This window comes from Manacus candei, unplaced genomic scaffold, assembly GCF_025592945.1.
Source record: "Manacus candei isolate 608988 ecotype Guabito, Panama unplaced genomic scaffold, ASM2559294v1 h1tg000033l, whole genome shotgun sequence".
In the NCBI taxonomy this organism is placed as follows: Eukaryota; Metazoa; Chordata; class Aves; order Passeriformes; family Pipridae; genus Manacus; species Manacus candei.
Window position 1 is genome coordinate 9,022,984 of NW_026138081.1, and position 27,960 is coordinate 9,050,943.

General features: G+C 38.1%; 1 protein-coding gene across 2 annotated transcripts in view; it reads left to right on the forward strand.

Moving 5' to 3' along the window:
- Positions 1-26,658, forward strand: part of INO80 (INO80 complex ATPase subunit) — a 68,604-nt gene extending 41,946 nt beyond the window's left edge. For both annotated transcript variants that reach the window (XM_051791867.1, XM_051791868.1), the window contains exons 26-36: positions 3,954-4,179; positions 9,673-9,800; positions 14,110-14,204; positions 17,037-17,109; positions 18,598-18,756; positions 20,034-20,136; positions 20,705-20,793; positions 21,612-21,767; positions 22,806-22,965; positions 23,793-24,002; positions 24,621-26,658. In XM_051791867.1, the coding sequence (XP_051647827.1) occupies positions 3,954-4,179; positions 9,673-9,800; positions 14,110-14,204; positions 17,037-17,109; positions 18,598-18,756; positions 20,034-20,136; positions 20,705-20,793; positions 21,612-21,767; positions 22,806-22,965; positions 23,793-24,002; positions 24,621-24,838 (1,617 nt within the window). In that variant the 3' untranslated portion in view covers positions 24,839-26,658. The remainder of the gene's footprint in view (positions 1-3,953; positions 4,180-9,672; positions 9,801-14,109; positions 14,205-17,036; positions 17,110-18,597; positions 18,757-20,033; positions 20,137-20,704; positions 20,794-21,611; positions 21,768-22,805; positions 22,966-23,792; positions 24,003-24,620) is intronic.
- Positions 26,659-27,960: the final 1,302 nt, after the last annotated feature.

Consider the following 27,960-nt stretch of genomic DNA (forward strand, 5'->3'; position numbering starts at 1 on the left):
CATACAACCTGGTTTGAGAACAACAGGTTATTCTGAGACTAAATTGTGAAACCCGCTTCACCTTCAGATTCCTTTGATATGTCACTCTTTGTACCTAAATATGCATCATGGATGAAGAATATGTTGAATTCTTCAAGCAGGAAGGAAGGAGAGGGGCTTAGAAGGCTACATATGAAGGGGAGGGGAAAGGTGAGGAGAGATCATATCTGACAGTATTCTAATGAATAAAAGTTACCTGTTTTGGCTTGGCTGGTATATAAAAATTATTAAGTGTAGACATGGGATTTTGTTCCTAGGAATACAAAGACTTAATTTTACGCTTGTTAGAAACTTTTGGCAGAAGTGTAGAAGACTTGAAACAGCAGAAAGAGCACATACATTCTCAGAAACTATAGCCTTCTGTTGTTGTTTGACCTGTGATGACTTCTGGGAAGTTAATGGAGTGAATGATAGAAATAGGAGTGTATGTTTATGCAGCAGCTGGGGGTGGGAGTCAGTGTTTTCTTTCTATGCAGGCAATTTTCCTGAGTACAGACAGGTCTAAATCGTAGAAAAAGTAATTTGGAGGATGGATCTTGCATGCTCATTAAGAAGCTAATTCATTCCTTTTCAAGTATAATCGTTTGGTTTAGTTTCAGTCGATCTCTACCACTCTGGAATATTGTATTGAGAAGTAATTTTGGGCATCTCGCAATGTTTGAAAGGCTAACTTAGAATGGGGATAAATGCAGGAAGCATTTTACAATTGCCCTAACTAAACTAAGTAAGGTGGCAATGCATTCATGTATCACTAACATTATATTTTTGATGTATTTCTGAACCATGACTCTTGCAATTAATCAGTTTGACAATAATATGTTGACATAGGAAGGTTTAGTGTACTAAGGACTACCTTACCTTTTGTTATGAGTAGAACCACACCAAAAAAACTCCATGGGGAAAAAAACTTTGAAAAACTGCACCACAACAAAAAGGAGAGGGAGGAGAGTGAACAAGCCTGAATGAAAGATTTTTATTTTTCTGTCTGTTTCAGAAATGTGTTGGGTTTTTTTGTATGGCCACGTAAAAGATACAGGACTCTGCTCTAGAAATGTGTGTCTGCATTTAAAAAGAAGTGATAGTCTTGTGTCCTCAGATGTCAGTGAGTGTTACACAGGTTATGTAGGAAGGTTAGTTCTTGTTAATGTAGAAATTGCACTGAGGCACACAGATTTTGTATAGAGATTGTCTCTTACTACCTCTTCCTTTAGGTGAGGCATTACTGAAACATAGCTTGTAGAATCTTATGAAGTGACTTTGTTTTTCTTGTGAAAATCCTGGTGTGTGAATCTCCATATTGATTTCAGTAGATAAGGCATATTTCTGTGTCAAAAATTAGTCTGCTCTGTTTTGTGTGTAGTGGCTGCCTGTCCTAGGGCTGTCCTGGAAATCAGTATAGCAAGTTGTCTGTGCTTGAAAGAGTACTTGTTCCAATCTATTCAGTGTAGAAATATGAACTGAAATGTGATGGTGAATAATGCCTCTTAAAGAACATAAGTCTGTACCATCATCTGCAGTATACAGCAATATTCAGGTGACAGAATTTGCCTGCATTTTGAATTTTTTGCATTTTGAGAGAGGTTTTGACCTCTCTCACAAAGGTCAGAGCTATCCCTTGAGTGGAAGTGTCAGTACAAGATAGCTACGTACTCTTTTAGGTATGGAAATGTGTACAAAGTCTTAACACAGTTCCTTTCACTTTGCAATGTTTCACATGGCTGCGTGTGTAGACCCATAAGCATGCCTGGTTTAAAAATAGCCCTTGGCATCTTGCAAAACAATGGTTTTACTGTTACTGTAAATATTTTGTATGATTTTTCGTTGGTTTTTTTTTTCCAATCTGGACTGTCATTGTGCTCATGAATTTGTTTAAACAATTGTTTGCCCTTGCAAAGAGAAATCTCTGTGAGATTAATTTATTCCTATGAGAAGAGCTCCTGTAAAACAAGTCTGGATCACAGGTTTCCACCTAGATCTTTTTTAATACCTGTTACTTTCAGTTAGCTCAAAGATAAATGTTCAGGGGGGTACAGCCAGCATCTAAGGTACCAGGCAGTCCTGAAGTATGGGTTGCTCCCTCCACCCTACACTTCTAAACTGCGATATTTAAAACTGGTGATATTTAAACTATTTATTGCTTATAATTTAGTTAAGCTGTTAAAATGTTTTTATTTGCATGATATAATGCGTAGCAGTTATATCACACTAGAGTAAGCTGGAACAAAAATCTAAACCCTCTTCAAATACATAGAAACTTTTCATCTGGTTCTTTTACTGTGTTTAATGTTTCAGTTATTCCATTATCACACTAATTCCCACCCTACTTAATTCTGCACAAACTCTGCTGCCTGCTGTTCACCATCAAACTCCACAACCTCGTGTACTGTTTCTTCCTATGCAACCCCAGCGCCTTTTTTCAAGTGTGAAAACTTTCACAAGATTGATTTCCTCTGTTCATTTTTGTTTGTTACATTGCTTTTCCTAAATATGTCATTTTGCACACTGTTAGGATTCATGACAATGTTTTTAACTTACATGACTTCACATGGAGGATTTTTTTTCATTTTACTTCTGAAATAAAAGCAACAATGTCTTCTAGAGTAGTGATAATTTTCTTCTTATATTGATGAAGAAATTGTCACAGCATTTTGAATGTCTTTGTTACAAGCCTATGCTGTAAGGTTAATTGCCTAACAGTAAAATTTTAGGCTAATTATCTAATAGTAAAATTTTAGTTTCATTTCTGTGTGAGTTTACAACACATTATTAAGTGTCTAGATAGTATGTAAAAGTTTCTACAAGCTTCCTTTTGTAAACTCGGTTATAAATAGATTATGTAAATACACCAGAATGTTGGCCCAAAACAGACTTATGTTCAGAAAAGATAGAAGTTGGTAATCTGCAGGGTTTTTTTTTTTTTTTTGAGAGATTCTTCAACTAGATAGTGAATTGTTCTGCATTTGTTTGTGTGAAAGTATTGAAACTGTGTTTACTTTGGATCATATGATTTAACTCTTGGTGAAATACCTGAAGAAAAACCTAGCAGAGCAGTCTGTCCTGCTATCTACCATGGCTCAATTTTGCTTCTGATTGTTGTCCCTTACCATGGTAAGGGCAACATAAGAGAAAGCTGTAGATTGTACAATGCACAGCCTCGTCTGCTGGAACAGACTTTACTCGAGGACCTTACGGCCACTGGCATCCAGCTGTTTGGCTAATGTGGACCTTCCAGTCTGTACAGATTTGGGTGGATGGGACAGAACAGGGGGGAGTTAAACTGATGGAGTCATTCCAGAAGAGCTCACATGGCATGAAATCACAGTTCCTATGTTTGTAACACTGGTCTGTCCAGCTGGGTTGTATATACTAAAACAGGTAATAGGGCATAGGATTCATAGAATGCCACAAGAAAAAGAGCACTTCTGTTCAAAACAACTGTAAAGCCCAAGAAATGTGCTGTTCCAAAACAGAGCTGTTTTTCTGTTTGTTTTTTTCCTTTCTAATTTCTGTTAAGGACATGTAAATCCCATCTCGGCCAGTGAGATAAATACTTGAATGTGAAGGGCAAAACTAAAAATAAACAAATAAATAAAAGAAATCTTGGCAAAAGGAGAGGTGCAGCAAGGATATTACACTTTTACTTTCAGCTTTGCACTCAGTTGTGTAACAACTGGCATAGTTTATTAACAGGCAAGTATTCTGTGCCTGGTTTTTCTTATGGTGTTTTTTGTGGTGTGGAGAGATGTTGCATCTTTGTTTGTTTGAAGCTCAGCCAAAGATTGTGTTTCCATTTGTACATTTCAGTAATGATTTGACTTCTAAAATTTGATCCAGTGGTAAGGTACCTGAACTGGGGATTTGGGGATGAGGGGAAATCTGAACAAGACTATTGATTATTATTATTTTACTTGTAGGTAACAGCTGTGCCACTGGAGTTCTACTGCAATGACCGAAGTGCAGAATACGAGCGCAGGGCACTAAGGGAAGGAGGAAGTCTTGAAGCAAAGCAGTGTGTACTCCATGGATCCCCTGAGCTAGCAGCTGACTGGCTGAAGCAATGCTCCCAATTCTTCCCAGAGCATCCAGGAGGGCTGTTAGGGATCAGGCCTCAGAATGGCTGGTCTTTTATCAGGATACCAGGTAAATTTGGAGGTTGTCATGGAAGAGATGAGATAAAAAAGGACATCTGCTCTTTGGGGGTAATTTATGCTTGGTTATGCTAAGCTTATGGGCTTTTTGAGGGATTGGGGGTGGCTGTGTGTTTGTTTTCCCTTCTGAGTGAAAGTTAGCCCTGCTATCTTACAGTAGACTGTGATTTTGCATCCTCTATCTGAGGTAAAACTGTTGATGGTTACCGAAAAAGTCTAGTACAGGCTTTTCTAATGCTTACAAGCATCTCTTTGCAACCGTCCAAATTACTGTAGACAGACTTGCTTACTAGACTTGCACAGCCTGCTCTCACAACCAAATACTATTTTGAGGTTGGAAATAAGAAGGTTGCAGGAAAAGTTACAATCATACCTTGCCTCTTAGTGTGTTGAAAGAACTTCATATTGTTCTGAGAGATCTTCACTGGTCTACCTAGTGAAAAGATTAAAATTACTTGTAGCAGTCTACCATGAGAAGGATGGATTTGAGGACCAAGGTCAGAAGAAATTGTCTGGAAAACAAGTCATGAGGGATTTACTGAATTTCAGTTGGAATAAAGAAGACTTATTCATATTTCCTGGTAAAGTGGGAAAAAGTACGATTGTACCAGTAAAGTAAATGTACTTAATTTTTTCCTAGAATAACACTTAAGTAATCCAAGATCTCCTAGAATTTGATTGCCGAGTACTGCAGTGACTTTCATTGGCCGGACATGCTCTAGCTGTCGGAAGATGGTCCTGAGCAGCGAGCAGAGTTCTGCACAAAGTGCTAGGGATCTGACAGACAGCCAAAAGGAAAAACAGCTTACGCTGCCAGATGAGAAGTTATTCCCAGACCCTTTTGGGTCAAGGATGTTTGGCAGGGGAAGTTAGTACAGTAAAAGGAAAATGGCCTTTTGCTTGCTACAGTCCAGTTTAAGAAAGTACCTCGTAAGTGGAGTTATTTGAAGCGCATGCATGTTTGTATCTATGTAATGGAGAAACCGTTTTTCATGAGCTTGCATTAGCTTAGTAGTTCAGTAATAGTTGATGACTTTATGGTTTCTTCAGAAATTCTTTTAATTGTTTGTTAATTACTTGAAAACAGAAAATTAATCTCTGTAGCAGTAAAAAGGGAAATATTGAAGGGATAAATTAAAGGAGAAGGCATGGATAGAGAAATGAAGCAAAGTAGCAGTGCAGAATAGACACAGGGCTGCATTCTCTTGAAAAGACTTCCATTTTAAGCCGATGAACCTTGTTACCAACAAAAGTTTTTAGAGGAATAAAGATGGGATGCAAGAAGCTTACAGGAGTGAGTGCATAGGTGCAAGGTTAGGCAAATTGTTGTCAAAGTACAACCGAATTTGGTTGAGAAGGTGTTTGGGATGTGTTATGTAAAACTGGCTTAATTTGGGAAGTGTTGGAGCTAATGATGGGTTGAAAAAGTAGTTCTGTACACTGTGTTTTAATTAAATGGAAAGTAGCATTCAAATCCAAACTTACTCTAAGAAGAGAGGGCACAAACCACAACAGGACAGCTGTTTATACCTGCAGAAGTAGGCACAGTGCCTTGCAGAAAGTGACTGATGTGCTGAAGGAACCATTTGCAAGGCTAAAGTCTAGCAAGTGTCAATTGGAATGGTAGCTGTGAAGCTCTATGGAAAATAGGTGACGAGATGAAAAGGGGATACTTCCCTCTCCTAAACCCTGATCTCTTCTCTCCCAGACTCGGTGTTCCCAGTACCCTGGCAGCAGGCTCGGCTGTGATCACTGTGGGAATCTCTTGAGGCTTTTCCTGTTCTTTGAAAGAAAAATGGTCCTGGATTAAATGGCAGGAAGTGTCTGAGTCCTTTTAGTATCGATAAAAAGCACCGGCCTCGCTGGCTGTTTACTGTGAGAGCCAGCTAGCTCCTCACTGACCCCATTGTGCCGTGCAGACTGTCGGGAGGGGAACCAGGGGTGTCAACTGGAACCCAGGCTTTATCTCTCTTTCCTCTGCCTTTTGCATGTCCAGAGGCACTTTTTCTCATTCTCCAGAGAGCGCTTAGCCCAGATACAGTCATGGGCTAGAACTCCTGACAAGGGTTATTCTGAGTCATAATCATTTGTAACTATTCTTCCCAGGCCCACTGTATCCCCTTGTAGATAATTTATGTCCATATCCCTGCGTGGCTGGAGTATTGGGTTGTGGGGTATTTTTTCAGACTGAAAGCCGTACAGTATGATTTGAAAGTTACTTTCTTTTTGATCTGGTTGCTTTTTCTTGTTTGTTTCATACAGTGCTGAAGAACCCAAAAATTGTGTCCTAGGGAGAGCTCTTTGTTGTGTAGTACAGGATCTCTGTCTCCTGACTGACTTAAAATTTTAGAAGTTCCTTTGATGCTATTAAAAAAAAAAAAAAAAGACCAAAAAAACCCACCAAACCAGTCAACAAAAAACCCCCAACCAAACCAAACCAACAAACAAAAAAATCATTGTCATTGTCACTGGAAGTTGTTGGCGATCATTAAAAATAAAAAATGTAGAATTGCAAATTTTGGATATCCTGTTTTAAAAAGTAGGTTGCCTTTTTCTTCACACAAGGTAAAAGAAAATTATAAATAGAAGTGAGAGAAACTAGAGGTGGAAGGCACTTCTTTTTTTCCTCTTTTGAATAATTGTGGTGTTTTCTGAAGGTGGCATGAATAATTTACATTTTCCGTTACCACTTTTCAGAACATGTCCTTTGAAGCACTAGGTGGCAGGCTTTCAGCATGCAAAAATATTTGATCTTGGAAACCACAATAGCATCAGGATAGCACGCTTAAAGGTGCCAGTTTAAAGACAAATGGTTTTCTCTTCCAGAGACCATAAATCTCTTTTTGGTAGTATCCATTTGCATTGTTAAAAAAACCTCAATAACTTTCTCACCAGTGCACTCTGCTCTGCTACTGAGATATTGGATGAGTTTATGAACTGTTAAAAAGTTGCTAACTTTTCAGACCATCTGCAAATAAGTTCCTTACTTGTAATTTGCATTTCATTGCTATTTAAAAATAGTAACTTACACAATGGAGACCTCAGGAGCCAGCAGCAAAGGACACGCATCATTTCCAGTTAGCAAAGCTTAATTCTACCTATTCATGCCTTTGTGAGAAAAACAGTAGCATTTTTCTTTTGGAAACTTGCTAATATGTTAATCTGATCCTGTTGAGACTGACTTTTGAACAGATCCTATTTGTTCTCTGAGTTTCTTCCAGTCAGATGTCTTTTGGTTGATAACCATGTTAGTTTGTCATGTATATCTAGACTTTTCATGTAACTTCACTCAGTTTAATTCATTCTGAAATAGCAAGCTGACCAATTAGAATAAAAGCAGAATGTCATGACTATATGGATTTAAAGGAAATAATAACATTTTGTATAATGAGTAAACATTGCTACTGTGCAGTTTTTTGCTTCCATAGATGTGTTTTAAAACCAAATAACCCAAAGTCATTTCTATTTTGCTTAACTGCCTAAGTCCAAAATCTGGTTTTCCTTAAAAGAATGCATGAAACTATTAGCGATTTATATGTAAATGAGACCAAATCCTGTCCTAGAGATGAGTGCACCATTATATGTTATTCTGCACTTAGAACAAATGCCAGCCTGATGTGTGGGCTTGAGTTTTCCTTACAGTATCTTCTTGGCTTGGCTCTCCAGCTAATGGATTCCCTAAGGTAGTTGCTAATTGGAGAAAAAACAGTGACTAGATAGGCAGAGAAGCAAGAAAGAGCAGACCTCTCTAGTCTTGGGTTGTTAGCTAGTGACTTGCAGGTGCATGGCTGTAAAATTACCAAAGGAGAGAGCATTCACAGCATTGAATTATAGTGCAAATGGAGTAGCTACTAATTTTAAATGATACTCAAACTCACATTTTTTTTAATTTCAGAATGGAGACTGTAGGCTGCATCTTCTAATGTCCTAATGTGGATCCCACTAATTCCAGCATTAAGTCTGTTATTTATATTTAAGCTAAAGGATATTTTTGAAAGAGAACATGATTAATATACTAAAGTGATAAGAATCCACCATCTTTCTGGGTAAAAGCGACTAGTGCTGACTAATTTTTCTTCACTATTGGAAGGATAAGAGAGAAGCGTGCCTTTTTTTTACAGCTTCAGCAAGTCACTGGATACTGTGCCTTTCTCTGCTATTATAAAGTTCTCTTCTGTTTTTAAAAACCTTTGTCCAAAAGAAGAACCTTGAGTAGTGCCAGTTGCTCCACGAATAATTGAAATTATGCCATATCATTGCACAGCACATCCCTTGGGTACTTTGTTCCATGCCATGCTTGTAAAATCTTTTTAGGAGTGCTGTCGAGTGATCTGTACTCCTCTATTCCACTAGTATGAACCTGTATTAAAATATATGGTGGTCAAGTGAAAGAATTTTTGTATATAACTTTTTTTTTTGATTAGGACATTGGGCAAGACGGTTAACTGCGTTAGAGAAAGCTGAATTTTCTTCAACCCATAAGTTAATTTGTTCTGTGCAGCAAGAAGCGTGCAGAAGTGCTACCTGCTAGACATGTTGAAAATACTTGGGTTCTGTACTAGCCTGCACCATCTGCAGTTACCAGCTTTCCGTTTTGGCTGTAAACCTAAGTTCAGACATCCAAAAGAATAAAGAAGCATCAATGGCCTTTCCAACAGATAATTTTTTGGAAGAAAGTTTCTCTTCATCCTCTTTCAACAGCAGTGTATTGTTTACTGAAGTTTACGTACAGAATGTACAAACAGGAAGATCTCCTTCCTGAAAAACACTTCATGAGCAGTGCTGAAGTAGAGAGGACATGAAGTGTAAAATCTGAAGTGACTGAAAAGGTTGCCATCTGGAAATATTTCTTAAACAAAACAAAAGAAAAGCAAAAAACCTCCAAAAACCAGAGCGCAGGGAAGAAGAAGAAAAGGCAGTGCTGTGAGGGGATTGTTATTTTACAGTGACCTAGAGAACTGTTTTTCACTTTCTGTGTTGGTGAGGGGTTTGATCTGTGGAGGATAGATCTAAAGATTAGCAGCAGGTAGCAGCAAATGTGCAAAGGACAGCATTTTCACATGTGAAGTGGAAAACATTTCTTTAAGTGTCAAGGCATACTGATCTTGTCAGAATAAATCCTTAGATGAGGGAAATGGCTGTCCAAAAAATGATTCAGTCCATACTTGTGAGGAGATCAGTTTGTGATGAGATTTTGCCAGGTGGGTATATTTATATGCTCCTGTTCCAGCAAACAAAAGTTATTGTTAGTGTATGTGTTTGTATATATGTATACATATATCTTATAAGCAGTTTATATATATATATGTATATAAAATAAGCAGTGTGATTTTAAGTGTCTACGAGGCGGGATATTGCAGTTTTTCCATCACACTTCATTATTTTAGGGATTATAATGCAGTGAAGTATTAGGAAATCTTAGAACTTGTTGCATGTATCTGATTTTGCTTTATTAGTTACCTGCTTTTCTTCTATGTCTTTTTAGACAAAGAGAGTCTGATCACTGACAGTGGAAAACTTCATGCTCTTGATCTTCTGTTGACACGGCTGAAATCTCAAGGACACAGAGTTCTTATTTATTCCCAGATGACGAGAATGATTGATTTACTAGAGGTAGGAGACCTATAGCTTACAGAAGGCAAATTTTGAAGATGAAGATTTAGCAATGATGTTTTGGAGAAAGTACTGTAATTTGAATGCGGCAAACCTGACATAAAATTGCTATAACTGTAGAATACCCAGTAAATGCATTAATACAAGAATATAAGAACTACCATACAAAGTTGGACCTAAGGTCTGGCCTAGTGTTATAGTGTAAAACATTTATACACTGTTATACACTGTTATACACTCTACCAGTGTATAACAACATATGGTATGGGGAAAATGTACAAGAATAGTGGTGCTTCACAATTAGATGCTCATTCTCCAGCAGTTTGCAGCTCAAGGGCTTTCTGATCTAAATGCACCTCCTCTATATTCAGTTAGTCCAACACGGATTCTCCATGGAATTGTTCAGTTGCATCTTGACACATTGTTAGGTGTTGACATTTGCACTGCCCTGTGGCAAGGGGTTGTATGGTTTAATTATTCTCTTTTGTTGGTTTTGAACTGCTTCATTCTATTTTCATTTGATGTTCACATGTCCCTTTAGTGGAAGGAAGAGGGAGAACAGTGATTAGTTCTACACTGTTTATGTTACTTGTAATTTCACAGACTTTTACTGTTTCCCTCTGTCATCCTGTTCCTCTGCAGAAGTTTGGTAAACATTGAGGTTCTCTGGCACATACAATAGGATATAAATTAAGAATTAAGTCATTACTCATTATTTAAATAGTCAGTCTGCCTCTGAAGAAAAAAAAATCAGTATTTGATGAGCAGCCATGCCACCAAAGCTAGGGATACTATCTTCTCCACAATAAACTGAAGAGAAAATGTGAGAAGCATGAATCAATAGCTGCCTAAGTCATGAGTTCTGTATGAACAAGAGTGCATTTTAAGGTCAGCAGTTAATAGTTCAATAACAAATCACAAGCTGAATTTTGTTTTTGCTGCTGTGAGGAAAAACAGAACTTGCATGGTTGCAATTCTGTGTTTTGGCACTTTGCCCAGCATTGCTTTGTATGCCTCTTCTTTTGGCAAACGTTGGACATACTGTGTTTGTTGACACCTGGCATTACACCGTGAAGCTCATAAAGCTGAGTGTTCAGTGCTCCTGTCTCTTCTCTTAGCATTCCATTTTAAAGGCTTGTGAGCACATCATTTTGCTATTCCACCTTCTGAATGTTCAACCTCTTTTGTTGGGTTTTATTACTCAAATAAGCCACATACTAAGTCCTCTGTTTTTCTTTCTCCCCACCCAAGTAACAGAAGCTGAAGTTAAGCAAGCTAAAAATCGAGTAAGGACTCAATTTGTAAGAAAATCCTTGCAAAAGTTGTGTATCTGTAGATTTTTTTTTTCCTTACCTGAGATACCAAAATACATCCCATCTGCGTACTTGAATGTAAAAAACCACAAGATGTCTTTTTTTTTTCAGTGTATTTGTACTGCACTGATGTAACTGGTACAATATTATACTGACCTAATCTTTGCAGGGTAGAGAGCACAAAGCACGTTGTTTACAAAGTTTGTTTGATGTAGCTTCAGCTGAAGAGCTTCTGCTTAGTTCAACCATTATAAAATAGCAGATATAAATATGAAGAGGAGAATTATTTTCTTTCAACAGAAGAGGATTAAAGCATAATTTCAGTACTGTTGCTGATGTGTATTTCATACTTTTTAAGATTTTGTTTTTCTCGATGTGATTGTTTTCTCCTACAAGAGTAATTGTCCATGATTTCAGTGGCAGTTAGATTGCATTCATGAGATGAGAGGTCAAATTATATTCTGCATGATGTAAAATGTATTCGTTATATTCTACATAAAGTTTATTAGTTGTGTTAAGACATAAGAGTGCTTAATTTGGACTATGAAATAACATGAAGGGAAAACATTGTATAGTTTCTGAGAAAGTATCAGTGTGGAAGCCCAAAGAGCACTGGCTTTAGGAGCACTGCATTCTTACAGTACTCGGGTTGTCATGTGTTGTTCATTGTTCATTGTCATGTGTATAGGTACTCTGTTGGAAGGGGCACTTTCATTATTTTTCCTAGATTGATGCTTCTGGTTGCTTGATGACCCCTTATACTAAACAAGATTGGCAGGTAGATTTTTCAGGCAGGTCTAATATAAGGATCTCTGTATGAAACTGAAGTCTCCCTGGGAGGCTTCCCCCACCCCACTCCATCACTCCTTGTGGGAACTAGAAAAATGAGCAGTCATCAAGTGCCTTCCACAATTACAGTAGAGACCAGGTATATTACTCATTAAATAGTTTCTTTGCTATCAGAGTTCTCTCTTTAGATAAAAGCATCCCATTTCTGTGAGTGATCAAAGCACTGAACTGCTGAGAAGTGTAGTATGAATGTGGCCTTTTTTTTTCTTTTTTTCTGAATTGAAAGATTGTACTGTTAATATTTGGGAAAGTACTGGACAAAACCAGTTCCCCCCAAAAAAGGATGTTTCATATGAGCACTGTTAAACTACTGTGAAGTATCTGTCTTGATCAAAGAAAGGTGTATGGAGGCAGACCAGAATCTGTTATAAGATTAGCTAAAGGCTAAGGTACTAAGCTAGTTTGCAGAGCTGGGGAAACAGTCTGTGAATGCCAGTATTGCAGGTGTAGAATAGCTTATTCTTTTGTATTTTGTGCCTTAGTGGAAATGTCTGAAGTCTGGAATAAGGATAAATGCATCTGATGGAATGAAAGAAGGTGTTTTCTATTTGTGCTGAAGTTTGTTTAGAAGACAGATAATGAAGAGCAGGTTAATAGATGAGGGAGGACTAAATCAAGACATTCAAAGGTTGAATTATCATAGAGGCAGATAAAGACAGTAACAAAGAAATTAAAGGAAAAGGTCCTTGTGATAATAGAAAAAAGATGAATCAAATCTGGAGAAAAAGTGACATAGTGCCTAACTGACACCTGTATCTCTCTGGTTTTAGTTGGTGACTGAAACCTGTCATAAAAATTGAATAAATTAATAGTAAATTAGGGCTTGTTTGTCTGCATGATGAAGTAGCTGTTTTCTGCTTTGAACTTCTGTTGTTGTACTCCAGAAAGCATACTAGCCATGAGCTCTGTTTTGTAAGGTTAATTAAAGTGTGGCTTTGGCCATTTCCACACTATTTTATTTACCTGATTTTCTCTCTCATCTGCCTTACAGTGAAGTTTGCTTCCACTACTGCAGTGTTTTTCTCAGGTTCCTTATAGTACAGTAGCTCTTTCACCATTTCTGCAGTAGTGAAACAGAACAAAAAAAGGATCAGGAGCCCTGAAGGATAGGTGAAAAGGAGAACTGAGCATGGTACTGTCAGGTTTATTGGACTAGAAGCACTGCCATGTCTTCTCACAGCACATCAGTTCTGTGTCTGCTGAACATGGTGGCTTGGAGCAAGATGAATCCAATACTTGGTGCTGAAGCACCAGCTGCTCCTTTCTGTCTTCATTTGCATTCACAGCATCTTAAAAAAACTCATGCACCAGTAGGGTTAAACCCAACTAATGTAACCAGTAGGTGTTGCATCTCCTCAACCAAGCAAGGATCACGTTGTTCAAATACCCCAGAGGGTATTTTTCTGGAGAAACTCTGTGGATATTTGTATAGCTTTTAGGTCTTTGTGTGCATGAAAAAAGTCTCTCATTGGAAAAACCTTTTGCCTATAGCAAAGTTGATGCCATTTGACTTGTGTCTCAGGCAATGGTTTCAGTTCTGCTGCTTGGCATGAGCTCTGGGCTGACACGCTAGTGTAATATTCAAAGTGTTCTTGTATGTGGTGAGATTTACAGGCTCTTTACTGGTGAGATAAAGCCTGGACAGACATTAGATTACAACACTGAGGTTTTAAAAGCACTACTCAAATGGTATAAAATCAGCAGGGAGCGGGTGCAGTTGGTTTGTTTGGAAAGGTTTGCTTGCACAGTGAAAGCTTGAGATTTAGTAAAAATTTATGCTCTGTGAAAACAAACTTCCCATTTTAATGATTTTTGTTTACCTATTTGTTTTTAGGAAAAGGCATGTACCATCACATTGTGTGCAGTGCAGCAAACATATCCCCAACTCTGAGCTCACATTGCAATTTATCTCTTACATGAAATGTAAAAGCTGACATATGATAGAATAGCTTTAATTTATGAATTGTGTAATTACCAAGTATTGCTTACATAAGATTGCTTACAGCACATTTGTTAATGACATTTAGGGAATTTATTATTTTAAGTTCCAATTCCGCTTTTATTGTGTTTTGGGGTTTTTTTCTGGAAGAATCAAGATTGAACAGTTTCGAGAGCAACTGTATTTTTCTGGTGTATGTTCTTTGCAGGAATACATGGTTTATAGGAAACATACCTACATGAGATTGGATGGTTCTTCAAAGATTTCTGAACGAAGGGACATGGTAGCAGATTTTCAGAACAGGTAATGTATTTTTACAAGGTGTGTTTGTGCTAAAATGTGTGTACATAGACAGTTGGCATAAGATGTAATGGAAATAAGTGAAATCTGCACTTATCTTTCCTGATATCAAATTGACCTCATTTATCTGAAGCAGTTTCTATGTGGTTCTGACCAGTAGTCACTGCTGTTGATCTGAATCCAGTTGTATTTAGGAATTTGTTATCTGTGAAAGAGTTTTGGAAGCAATTTTAGTGCAGCCACCTACTGTCCTTCTTGCCAATCCAAATAGGCTATTGCTTATAAATAAGCTCAGTAGAGAGGCAGCAAATGTTCATTGGTTATTAAATGCTCTGACAATTGACACTGTAAAGATGAGATGGAAAATCTTGCATATGCTAAAGTATTGAAAGTGACCTAGTTTTCTGCAAAACAAATTATTTAAGCGTGTCTTTCTAAGAAATCTTAAATTAATATATAAAAGATAAAACAGGGATTTTATTAGCTAGAAAGAAGGATAATGCTTTTCATTTAGTAAACCAAAATGGATTCTGGCAATTTTTATAAGCACATTATGGTGCATTATTTATAATGATTGAGTTTATGGTTATTAAGTTTCCTTTGAATCATGAGATATGTCTTGATATGATATTACTTTGATATGGTAGTTCACAGTAAGGTTATCCTTCCTGAATATTGAGTGAACTTGTAAGAAGGTCACTTTCCTTTTTCAGAGGAGTTAGGTTCACACAGTTGCAATAGCAGGCTGAAAGCAACATTCTAGACATCCTTGCATCAGTGGTCCCAAAGTATCATAGCTGAAGGTAGGAGTTGAGGCCTTTCAGTTCACTGGTTCATGGGGCTTAAAGACCTGAAGGACTGTGTTGCAATGATGAGTCTTCTAGTGAACTCCTCAGAGCAATAAAACTTGAACATGTGCCGAATACCTGAAGTGAGAGGGCCACGCAATACCTTTCTGGCTGTTTCCAGGTGTCAGAAACAAGTTCCTTGCAGGTTATTATGTCCTCCTGGAATCCTGACTCTTCGTTCTGTAAGATCCTTTAACCAAATGAAGTGAAAAAAACCTATTTTATTAATGAACAGAATTTGGTTTTATTCATAAATAAAACAACTGAAGAAAAAAATAATTTCAGTAGGAAATCCCCTTGAAATATAGGTCAGCCAGTCTAAACAAGAATTCCTATTAAAATGTTAGTTTGAGTTCCTCTTATACATGATTTACTTATGAGAAATATTTCCAGGAAAAAAAGCCTGACTGTGAGACTAAACTATCCTGCAGGATATCCTAGCAAGGTGTAGAAAATATATAGCTATGGGATGATAATTTGTTCTCATAGTCTGTGGCTCTGTCCACTTTCCTTCCCATATGGCATTTCAAGAAGCATATCACAGCTGGATGTTCAGGTGACTGCCTATATGCAGGTTCCACTGTTGTTACGACAGTGAAAAGATTTCCTGGCCAAGGATTGTCTACAGTACAAACAGGCACCCATTGACTCCTTTGGCTTTTTATACCTTCAGATAAAGTCTGAAGATTGTCAACTTGGCTTTAGTTCCTCCCAACTGTCCATAGATCAGTGTAAATTTTTGTATCCTTAGGTTTTAGAATGTCAGAAACCTTCCCTTTCTAATTTTAGAGTTCCTGGTGCTTTGTGTGTGTGTGCTAATTCACAGTTTTCATAGTTATTTTGTTGTCTTCTGGCAATTTCTTGGCAGAGGGTGGGGACAGACCAAAATCTTATCTTTAACCAGAAGGGGTTCTTTGAGGTCTGTTTCTACAATACAGCCTCGCCAGCTACTTGTGAATGTCTTGAAGTTTGAGTCCTGAGAAAATAGTCAGTTCTACTTGACCTTCAAGGATGTGGATTCCAAACCCCTTAGTTTCTTTGTGTTTGTTGAGTTGTACTAGCACATGCATAACAGCCTGTGATCCTACCCACGCTTCCTCCAGGGAGGGCAAGAAAGACCCTTTAGGGTTGATGAGTGGACTTACAAGGACACTGCCTACACATAGTTAGTTAGAAAAGATATGTCCCACACTGCTCATTCAACAGGCATTTCTGGTGCTTTACTGATTTTATGTTTGCTAAGTTTTTCAGTCATTGTAATACCAAAAGGATGTGGCATTGCAGACTGTCTTCTCTTAAGCAAAGAGCCTTGCTCTCACTGTTGAAGGGCAGTATGTTGACATCTTTGGAGTCATTACTAGAGTATTGTCTGCTTTGTGTCAGCCCGTTCACAGATCGGTATGGTGTTGAACACTTAAATACTGCTGACCCTCCAGAGTTACTAGTATGGTCTCAACCTTAGCAGAAACTTTGATTTTGCTGTTACCACTTGAGTTTTCATCAGTACTTGGTCGTGCTATGTATAGACCTGTCTCCTTGTTTGTTCTGTTCAAAGCACCAAATTTAGAACCAAATTTGCATCATACAGTGTTGATATTTATTTTTCTTTTTTTTTATTAGTTGAGCATTGCTAGGGCAAGATTTTTTTAACATCGGGTCAGTTCTGTGAAAAATAAATTGTTCTTTGTCCATATGAAATCCTAATTACCAGTGTGGGCAAGATAAACAAGCCCTGGTTTGTTTTGATACAGATTAATAAACTGCTATTGCAAATTGAATGTTTGCATGTTCAGACAGTCCTCATTTGTAGATTAACTTCTTTCGTCCTTTCATATGTTTTTTTCCTTGACCATAAATGAAAAGCACAAAATGTTCTGAAGTGTTCAAGTAATAGAAATAGCCCTAATCATTTCATATGGATCAAAAAAATTACTTTGGTGGTTATTTCTTGCACAAAATAATGGGGTTCAATCTCTTTCCTCTACAGGAATGATATTTTTGTGTTCCTGTTAAGTACAAGAGCTGGAGGCTTGGGCATTAACCTTACAGCTGCAGATACGGTGGGTGAAATTTGGTAACAATTTATGTAGGAAAGTCGGTCTTTTCTGTGTGCAAGTTGACACTCTCTTGCCCATCCTGATCAATATTTTTAGTATTGCCATTCACAACATGAAATTGCAGAGCCTTGATTACTTTGCTATTCTTTACAACATAGTATTATCTTGATAAAGTTGTAGAATATTGGACATTTTGGTACATAGGTTTTGGTTACAGCTGGAAATTTCTTCCTTCTCCCCGCCTACTTCAGTCTTAGAGTCTAGAAAGGAGTTGGATGGCTGAAGGGGTCTATAGATGCAAATGACACTTACATGAAACAGCATTCAGTATATGAATGACTTTTTGCTCCTAAGGTTCATTTACAAAGGAACCAGTGGAATAGGTATCGGTTACCCTTTTTTTCTGTGCACAGAAGAATGAAACAATGCCTCTAGAAGTATGAAGCCATTCGTAGTTGAATATCGGCTGCTCGGAAAGGATAAATTTCTTCCTCCCCGACTCACCAGAGGTATAAAGGCATACCAATTTAGATGAATTGCAAGGCTTTGCACTCTGGAGCAGCTATCATTTAGGACTACGGAAAAAATACTGATGAGCTGTTCATCTTTTCAATAACTGCTGTTCTTGTGCTTCTAACCCATACCTTGTGTGTGTGTAGACTTGAACCCAAGTCCTTAGTCACACAAAACCAAAGATCTCTGGATCAAAAAATATTACATAATTTTTTTAAAAGTATCCCATCATATCTTACTGTCACTCAAAGAAATCAGAAGAAAGCAAGTATTTGTAGGATTTTCAGGGTGGAAAAGTTGTCTCCATTGCAGTTGCTTGAACAGAGGAAGTAAACAGATGGAAGCTCAGGCAGGCTCCTTGCATGAGCATTTTTTGTAATTTTCTTAATACTTTTCTGCCTAAAATGTTTTAAAATATTTTTGGTTTGTATATTCATTGTGTATAAAGTACTGTTGGAGTGATAGGGCAATATGAATGTAATGTGGCATTTCAGGGTTTTATAGTAAAAGTACTAGAAGTGTTACACTAGACTAGAATCTAGGTTTGAAGTAAAAAAAAATGGAGTATTACTTTTTGCATAAAATTCTAATGTGATGGGCTTTTTCTTCTTAAGGTAAGTAACACTAAAATGGGTTCATGTTGTGATTAGTCTGTAATTAATTGCATGAAAGTAGTTTAATGTGATGACAAACTTCGGAATTTCGTGCCTCCAAAGCAAGTTTATTGAAGAAGATATTAAAGACATTCTGTGGAAGTTGAAACGTTCACAGTGTCAGTTAGTTTGAATTCACCTGAAATGCAGTGGAAAAGTCTTCATAGGACTGGGCAAAGCTGGGTTGATACAACCTACAGTGGGGCTGTAATTCTGTGGAATGTATGATCGAACTTTTATGAGTATATTGGATTTTTGTTAGTTTAATCACCATGTGCTCTAAAAGTATGTTTTTATTTAATTCTTTTCTGGTGTTCTCTTGCAGGTAATTTTCTATGACAGTGATTGGAACCCAACAGTAGACCAACAAGCCATGGATCGGGCACACAGGCTGGGTCAGACAAAACAAGTCACTGTGTACCGGTTGATATGCAAAGGCACCATTGAGGAGCGCATCTTACAAAGGGCAAAGGAAAAGAGTGAGGTAGGAATAAAGAAATTAGCTGAAACGAGAAGGTACAGAAATGGTATCAGAAAGCACATATCAGCATGAGTAAAGAAACAGAAAAAGCATCTGAAGGGAGGCAGAAGAAAAGGCAAAAGGGAGTGTATTTGTTCAAATAAACAAATCTGTGTCCCTAACATAGAAGCATTCCAGTTACGTTATATGACCTGGAAAGAAGCTAATTATTACAGTGAAATTGCTCAGGCTTCTTTAAGACTAGAGCTTCGGTCTTTGCTGCATCAGAGTTACTGATTCCTCTCATGTTATACAACAGCTGATTTTTTTTGCAAAAGACATTTGAAAGGTAGTTAAGTGCAAATTATTTGAGGTGTGAGGGTTGCCAGAGAAGCTCAGTGTCCTGCAGCATCAAGCAGTAAGTGTATTAGGAACTTTAAATCTCATGGCACTTCACTGGCAAGAAAAAAGTTAAGGAGATTCACCTTTTTCAGTAGGCATACTGTATACAGCATTCAGATGTTCTGTGTGCTTGGAGTTTCTTTTAGCTTTTGTGTTACTTAGATGCTGCTCATGGTGTTGCAGCAACTGAATGCAATCATATTTCCCTTGCTGAAATTTACTGTTTTCTCTGGGATCCTGCACTAGAGTTGCCTGATCTCAACCTGAAAATTAAGTGCAGTCTTCTTGCTGGTGATCCAAATCATTGAAATAATTACCTTATGTTAAAGCTTGTTCTCTTCTGCTAAGTTACTACTCTTCTTTGTTTTTTATTTTGTTAAGCATAGTTGTAGTAATAAGAGGTTGAGTGAATTGTTAAACTGTGACACTGACTCAGTACAGAGATACAGTTTTCAATCAAGGAGATGAAAAATGTTGTGCTCTTTAAGAGTGTGATCTGCATAATCGTCTGTGCAGCTTACTTGAAAAATGAATGGGTAAATTATGCCTGACAGGACTGGTTTTGTTCAGCAGTGTATTAATACTTTTAACATTTATAGTTTATTTATGTTGCTTCAGAAAAAGTGCAACTTTGCATGAGGGATGGTAATTTTCTGCTTTCTATCTCAGTTGCTCCTCATATTTTATACTCTTAATTATACTCTTAATAAATCTTCCCTGAAATTTTGGTACTAACTTTGGTAGATATAGGTATGATAGAGAAATTGGGTCATCTCTGACTTACAGAGATGCATTTGCATGTTTTTTGGGACTGGCTTTCAGCGATGGGTAGTGAGAATGGTTGATGGCTGCTTTGACTAATTTTTCCTTTTAATTCTCTCTTGTTTTTTTCCTTCTAGATCCAACGAATGGTGATTTCAGGTGGCAATTTCAAACCTGACACCTTGAAGCCAAAGGAGGTGGTCAGCCTTCTGCTGGATGATGAGGAGCTAGAAAAAAAATGTATGTGAAGTTGGTGTTTCAGCGTTTTCCCCATATTTCACTTCATTACCTTATGAAATCTCTGTTTTTATCTCTACAAACACGTTTACTTGCTGATAACAACTTCTGTTTCCTGTCTCTTTTTGCATTGCCAACTCTTGTTAGTACAAGCTCGTTTTATATCACTGTTGAGCTGAATAATGAAGTTGTGCAAAATGAGACCTGATGACGTGATAAAGTTTTTATTGGCACTCATTCAGGATCATTACATTGTTCCTGGATGACAGAGCTTTGACAAGAATTATGTAGGTCTCAACAAGAAAATTATTAGTAAAATGCTGTATTTCATCATATTTTTGAAGCTGTATTAGAGGTATACACTTTTCTGTTGCTTGAAGGAAGAATTTTGCTGTAAGACTTTTTAGTAATTTGGAAACAAGTACTTTTAATACAGTAGTGTTTTCAGTGTATTTTAGTTGTAATACAACTGACTTCCAAGTTCTGTTAGAACCAGAATTTCTTGTAAGATTCATGAAAAAATGTGAAATACCTTTCCAGTGGTGACAGCTTTGTGTTTCTTTTCCAACAGTGCGTCAGCGTCAAGAAGAGAAACGACAGCAGGAAGAAACAAATCGTGTGAAGGAACGTAAACGTAAAAGGGAAAAATATGCTGAAAAGGTACTTTGATGCAGAGGTCACCTGTGTCAGTGATAGAGCCAGAAGAGCTTCAGGATCACTATTACGTGATGCGGAAACATTTTATGCCAAGGCAGTCTAATTAAAGCCTTCTTTCCTTCACCATTGAAAGTCCATCTGTGGCAGTTCCCTACACTTAGGAGGGACATTACAAAATAAATAATGCATAACTACCTGTCTTTTAATCATTAGCAACTTCAAAAATAAGGAAGTGCTGCATACCCAAATAACACTGTCAGTCACCAGTAGTCTACAGACAACAATTTGAGGACTCATGCTTGAAAAAACAAAATTATCAGCTGACCATTCTCTGACGTTAAAAGGTGACTTAATCAAGATTTTGTCCTACAAGAACAAAAGAGGAATCTGCACCAAATGCAGATATGAGGCTTCTGTGGAACAAGGGCAGATCAGCTTGTTTAAAAAGCATCATTAAAACTAGTTTATGAAAATTCTGAATTTTTGAGATAGGGACGCTTTACATTAATTAATTGGAATTTTGTGTAATGATAAAGCATTTCAAGCTCACTCCAAAAGGTACTGGAAATCAAAATAGTTCTGTAAGAGTAATTCTCTGTAATTCCAGCTGTCTTATGAAGAAAAACAAACAAAACTCTACTTAAATCTAAAGCAATTAAGGAATCTGTTACCATGTCCTTCAGAAACTTGTTTTGGGAAATTCTGGATGTGGCATTCCTTGAGTTAAAATACTGCACTAGGTTTTAAGGTTTTGGGTTGTTTGCTCCCATTCTTCTGTTTTAACATCTGTTTCATTCCTGGTATTATTTTATTCATTTCAGAAGAAGAAGGAAGATGAGTTGGACGGGAAGAGAAAGAAAGAGAACATGAACCTTGTGATCCCGTTTGTTCCCTCAGCTGATAACTCCAACCTGTCTGCTGATGGGGATGACTCTTTCATTAGTGTAGACTCTGCCATGCCCAGTCCTTTCAGTGAGGTAAGACTCACTGCTGCTTTAACTTGTTTACTGTTTTAGTTGTGGCCTTACATCCTGTAGGATTCTTTGTTTTTTAGCTATTTTAGAACTTGGAGTGCATGGGGAAGTGATGTGTCTTAAAGGTGAACCATGGAAAGGAAAATGGTTTGTTGAATATGTAACAGCTGCTAGTAAGCTGCCTTACAGGACTTGATGTTATTTGAGATTCTGTTATTCCCCTACTCCTTCACTCTCTGCCTCCCTTTTCTACAGTTAGTTCATGGCCTGACTTCCTCCCATTCAGCCCCTGAAATTTTTCCATTCCTGCCTGCAGTCCCCCTTACTTTCTTGTCCCTCTTTCCTGCCTTTGTCATGCTCACGTTTATGACTATATACCTTCTCCCATACCAGTATCTTCCATAGCAAGGACGCTGCTTCTGAACCAAACAGTATTCCTCAAATAGCTTCTTGACATTCAGTTTCTTTATAAGTACCCCTCACTAGTCCCATCTGCATCTTCTTCTCTGCTTCCTTCCTTGCTTCAGGTTCTGAATTGGTGTGGGGTTGTTTTTCTGGAATTTGAATTATAAATTCTCAGAAGCACACATCTTATTTTCCTTCATCTTTGTGTAACAAATTGCAAACTGGTTTTACCAGCAAATGTATTTTGTTCTATGCCCTTCGATTAAGATTTCTGTTTTGCATTGTTCCCTTACTGATCAAGATTTTTATTAGTGGTAGTAGTGGGTTAAGAATCCTATTTTCTCTTTTGCGGTTGAAGATGCACAGTTGAATAACAATTTACTTAAATCTCTGCTGAGCCCATTAGTCTTTTGCTTCTTAACATGTATTGTCATGAATGGAAGTTAAGTGGCTCCTGGAGCTCTTTGCTGCTCAGCATGTAAAGTGTGGTGTGATCAGGCAGATGATGTCTCATTCTCATGCTGCTATTCTAGAGAAGATAGGAAAGAACAAGTACCAGTTAATTACTTGTGATTGTATATCATTTGAAGATCTTACTATTTTTGTAAGTTAATGGCTTTGTTCTCTCATGTTTAGATATCCATCAGCAGTGAATTACATATGGGCTCTATCCCTCCCGATGAGAGCAGTAACGATATGCTTGTGATTGTGGATGATCCAGCTTCTTCAGCACCTCAGTCAAGAGCAACAAACTCTCCTTCTTCCATTACTGGTTCAGTTTCAGATACCGTGAATGGTCAGTACTCTTGCCTTGATTTGCTACTAACATTTATTAAACCTTGACTTTGCATGGCTAAATGATACATTTTCTGCATTTTAACCAGAATATATGTATGGTTGGCAAAATTTGGGGGAAAAAAATTGCCTTTTCATAGAGAAATTACTTTTGATTTGGTAGGAAATCTGTCCATAGTCTCTCATTCACCACACTTACCTCTTTTCTGTGTTAGTTACTTCAAAAAGTTTTATCCTTTGTTCCTGTCTTGCAGAGGGCTCTCCTTCTGTTAAGTTTATGTTACCAAATTGCAGACAACCATGGAACTATTAATCTCTAGGCTTTTCCTTGAATTTGCTGTTGAGTTAGTTATCAGTTCTCTATCTCCAGTGGATGATTGGAGCAATTTCTTTAAATGCAATAATTTTAAATGCATTTGCAATAATGGCAAGTGGGTTTAACTACCATAGTTTTCTACAGTAAAATAGGTAGAACCATAGTTGGTGATGAGTTTCTTCAGAGACAGCAGACAGAAGAAACTGCGTCTCTGTCTTCAACTAAGAAAATGCATGATCCTGAAGTAAAACTCAGAATCCTCAACCTGTTTCTGGGTTAGATTCATAATAATGGTGAGCAGTTAATAAGGAGTTGTTACTGAAGAGTAAAGTTTTGTATAAATAATTTCTTTTTATGGGTTCAGGGCTTGCTAACAATGTCCCTGTTACTGTTCCTATCAGTGAACAGGAACAGTATTAATGTAACTGGTAGGCAGTTTTGATGTTGTTCTCACTTGTGAGTCACACGAAATACTATAGTTGTTACTGATTTAACATTCTTTTCTTGTTCAGGTGTTTCAATGCAAGATATGTCTCTCAGTGGGAGAGGCCAGTCAAGTCGAAGCCGGGGTCGTCCTAAAGGTGGATCAAAAGCCAGCACTGGGAAAGGCAGGAGCCGGAAGTCAATAGCGGGAAGTGCAGCTGCGATGGCAGGTGCCAAAGCAGGGGCAGCAGCAGCCTCTGCAGCGGCGTATGCAGCGTACGGATACAACGTCTCTAAAGGTATGTGGGGAAGGGGCAGCAGCACAATACCCACAGCAGAACCAACCACATGACTTTGGGTGATTGCTCTTTACAACCTGGCAAAAAAGAGATTAAAAGTGTTGTGTTGTTGGTATTGCTCATCCATTATATTGTGAGATCCAGGCAATATACAGTGTGACATGATAAGGTTCTGAGGTGGAGCCAGTTTCACCGCAGATGACCTTGGATTTGTTTCATCTGCTCTTTGAATTATCTCATGCCAAATATTTTTCCTCTTGTTATTTTGGTTTGGTTTTTTTTTTTTTTGGTGTCCAGACAGATTAGATAGTGTTTATCCCATGGCAATGACTGTGGCTTTCCTACATTGGATCATGTCGCAGTTACAGTATCACATTCCAAAACCTGCTAAACTCATGGTGATTGAGCTTCAGCTTTACACTAGCTCAAGGTGGCCCTGTGTATGTTTTTATGGCCCTGTAAGATGTTTATCTTAAGGACACTCTTCTTCATTAAACTCTCATAAATCATGAATACAGAGTGTTCTTAGGACTCATTGTTAGTGTGTTGTTGGCTGTTGAAGAACCACAAGTGGAATAATATGCTCATGTGGAATTTGATTCTCTTTTCCATTGCTAGGCATGTCTGCAAGTAGCCCTCTACAAACAGCAATCATTCGGCCTTCTGGACTTGTAGATTTTGGACCTTCAAGCGCCTCTTCTCCCTTGAGCTCCCCTTTGAGCAAAGGAAACAGTGTTTGTGGGACCCCCAAAAGTTTAAACCTGACCAGCAGTCTCATATCAGAAACTTCAGTTCGGAAGCAAAGTAAAGGTGCCCACACCTCAGGTGGTCGGTAGTAATTTTGAACCCCCAAAGCTTATCTGAGCTGTGTTGGCTTTCAGAGTAGACCACCCTGCCAGTTGAAGGCATGCAAATGAATGCCCTGTTGCTGTCCAGCACATGTGTGTAAAGAAAATCAAAGCACAATGGGAGTGGGTGGTTGATGTGAGCACTTTGATTATGTGTATTCCAAAAAACTATATTTGCAGACACTGCAAGAAGGAGGGAAGGGAGTCTGGGGTAACTAGGAGAGTGTCAGCTTATGTTTCATTGATGTATCTGACAAAGATTCCCAAGAAAGCATCCAGCTACTCCATGCAACATCCTGCAGCTGTGTGTGCTTCAAGTCACACCACTATACTTTCTCTCTTGTAGCCTGAGGTGGAACCCAGCGTTAGCTTTGTCCTATGAAATCAGTATCCAAACCCCAGGAGTATCCTGTAGAGTCACAAGACATTTCTGTACTGGCAGCTGCTCAGTGAACCTGCGGGAGTAATAGGGGGCTATGCTGAAGATGATATGTGATCAAAAAAAATCTTGGGTTCTTCTGGTGTGGTTCTCTGGGTTCTTTAGAGGCTTGAAATTCAAAGGAAGGTGTCTCAAGTGGTTTCCAGGGAGTGGATTCTTTTCAGCACCATTTGTCAGGAAGATGGTCAGAGCTGCAGAATACAGGGAGTGCTATCAACCCTAGTGAGAGCAGCAGCACAGCCTCTGCTTCACGCAGTGGAAGAAACCACAAGCCAGTGATTGGTTTGCATTTCAGAGTTCTCATCAGCACAAATACTCACTGTGTTCAAAATGATTTCTCTCATTTTTGAGGTGTGCAGAACTCTTAAAGGCTTAGAAACAAAAAGTGCTCTATTAGTGCAAATCTCGAGAAGGAGGAAAGCTGAAGTGCTGAGGAAGGGTTTGTGCTGCTCCTCTCACTGTGCCAAAGCAAAGCATGGATCTGCAGCTTGTAGTACTGTGAGAGGAGCAACAAAAAACAGTCCTGAGAGAGAGAGAACTATGCCATTCCCCCTTCTAGCCAAATCCTGGGGAAAAAATTGTCTCATATCCCAGCCATCCCATTGACTGTTCTTGCAGTGTGTTTTCCCTTCATCTCTGTGATCATCACACATACTGGCGTAGTTGAGTTCACTGCAGTGTGTGGGCACCATTAGCTGTGTCCCGTGAGGCTGATAGAAGGCCGTGCTGCTGCCAGTGCCCATCCATGTTCTTGTTCCCTGGTTGCTCCTTCCCTGTTCCCAATGCACAAACCCTGCCCGTAGCTCCTTGCTTTGCTGTAAGCGTTGTCTGCATTGCACTGAGATTTAGGTGTGGGACAGTTCTTCTGTCTGACACATTGAGTAAAGAGGCTGTTCTGCTGGGGCACTTTCAACCCTTGACAGAGAGAAGCAAGTTGAGTTGCAGGTCTGGGCTGTGACAGTGGAAGATTACTTTTTTATTATTATAATTTTTTTCTGACCCCAAATCCCTTGCCTGGCGTCCTACAGTGTGGAGCGAGTGCTTCCTGTTGGCTCTGCCTCTAATTTGCACACCTGAAAATAGCAGAACTGAGCTTAGTTAGATTGATTTTTAAACAGATTTGCAGGGGATAATTGAGGGGGAGGTGTTGTTTAATTAACTAATGAAGACTTCCCCCTTCCCCTCTTATTCTCGTGTATATATGATATTTAGAGGGAATCAGACAAATGCCAAGCCTTTTTTTCTCTTTGAATGTGCTGTCTATTTTTGTAACTGAACTTGTACATATGTATAAAGAGAGACACATCTTTCTTTTACTAACTGGAGGAGAAAATCTTAAATAAAATGGAGTGAGATAATTTTATGTAAATCAGTGTCTTTGTGGTTTTTATGCATATAGCTGTATGAATGAGAGGATTAGGGAAGAGAGCATGGAGGGTGCGCATCTGGAAGTGCTTCTAGAGACATGCACTGCTCAATGTAAAGCTCTAGAGTGTGTGCTCTTCCAAGTATCACCTTTGTAACCTTCTTCAGTTACAACTGTACCCTTATCCCTTGTCTGTATTCACCGATTATCTCATAATCTGTTTTGGAGTAGGGGTGCAGCAGATCATAAGAAAACAGAAGCAAGTATAATATGTGTAATTACACAGTACCTGAACTATGATGGTTGAATTCAATACAGTTGATTGTTTTGAGACATCATGCTCTACAGTTTGTTCTTTTTTTTTCTTTTTTTTTTCAGTGGGAGTTGAAAGGACTTTTTTATGTGCAGTCTTGATTTCTGAGATGCTAGACAGTTGCATCAATTTGTAATCCAAAGTGGAGAGAAAAAAATAACTTGTCATTTGAAAAGTTTGCAAAAATGTAATATGTGCTGTTGCATGCTATACTTATGAAAGATTAAATTATTCATATTTTAAACGCTGATAAATATAAAAATAAAATACATCTAGGAGTATAAATATATTTATAATATATATAAATAAATATATTTAAGCTAAATAATTTAAAATAAAAATACAAAATAAAAATATATTTAAAATAATTTAATCTTCAAAAGAAATACCAAATGATATCACAAGTTGTGGCAAAAGCAGTGATAGTCTATCTGCTTGCGAAATGTGCATCAGGCCAACAAGTTCAGGAAGATCTAACATGACTGCAAAATAAACGAACTGGTAGATTATATCCAGTTCAATTTCTGCAAGAAGTTAAATTTCAACAGATGCATTCTTTGTATTATGCATCATAGGAGAACAGATTCTGTGATTTTAATCAAGGAATTGGGAAGAATTCCTGTAATGGCTGTCCTAGTCTAATTTCTGGGTTTAGGGAAAGAAGTAGTGCTAGAAAAGCAAAGAATGGGGGGGGGGGTTAAGGAGGCGGAGGTAGTTTTGTGATTATTATGTGGGGAACCTTTCTGTTGAAGTGAGCAAATGTATGTGCACACTGAAGCTTTCTTCTTTAAAGTTTCACTCCGAGCATCTTTTCACTCTGACTATGTGTTGTGCACTTGTTGTATGGATTAATGGCAGAGAAAGTCACTTTCCTTTGAGGGATCAAGGTCTTTGCTAGTGGTAGAAACAATTATTAATGAACTGAGTTTGTATTTTAAGATGGGATGGTGAAATAGCTGTCAGTATTGTTTGGGGGATGTTGGGAATGCTAT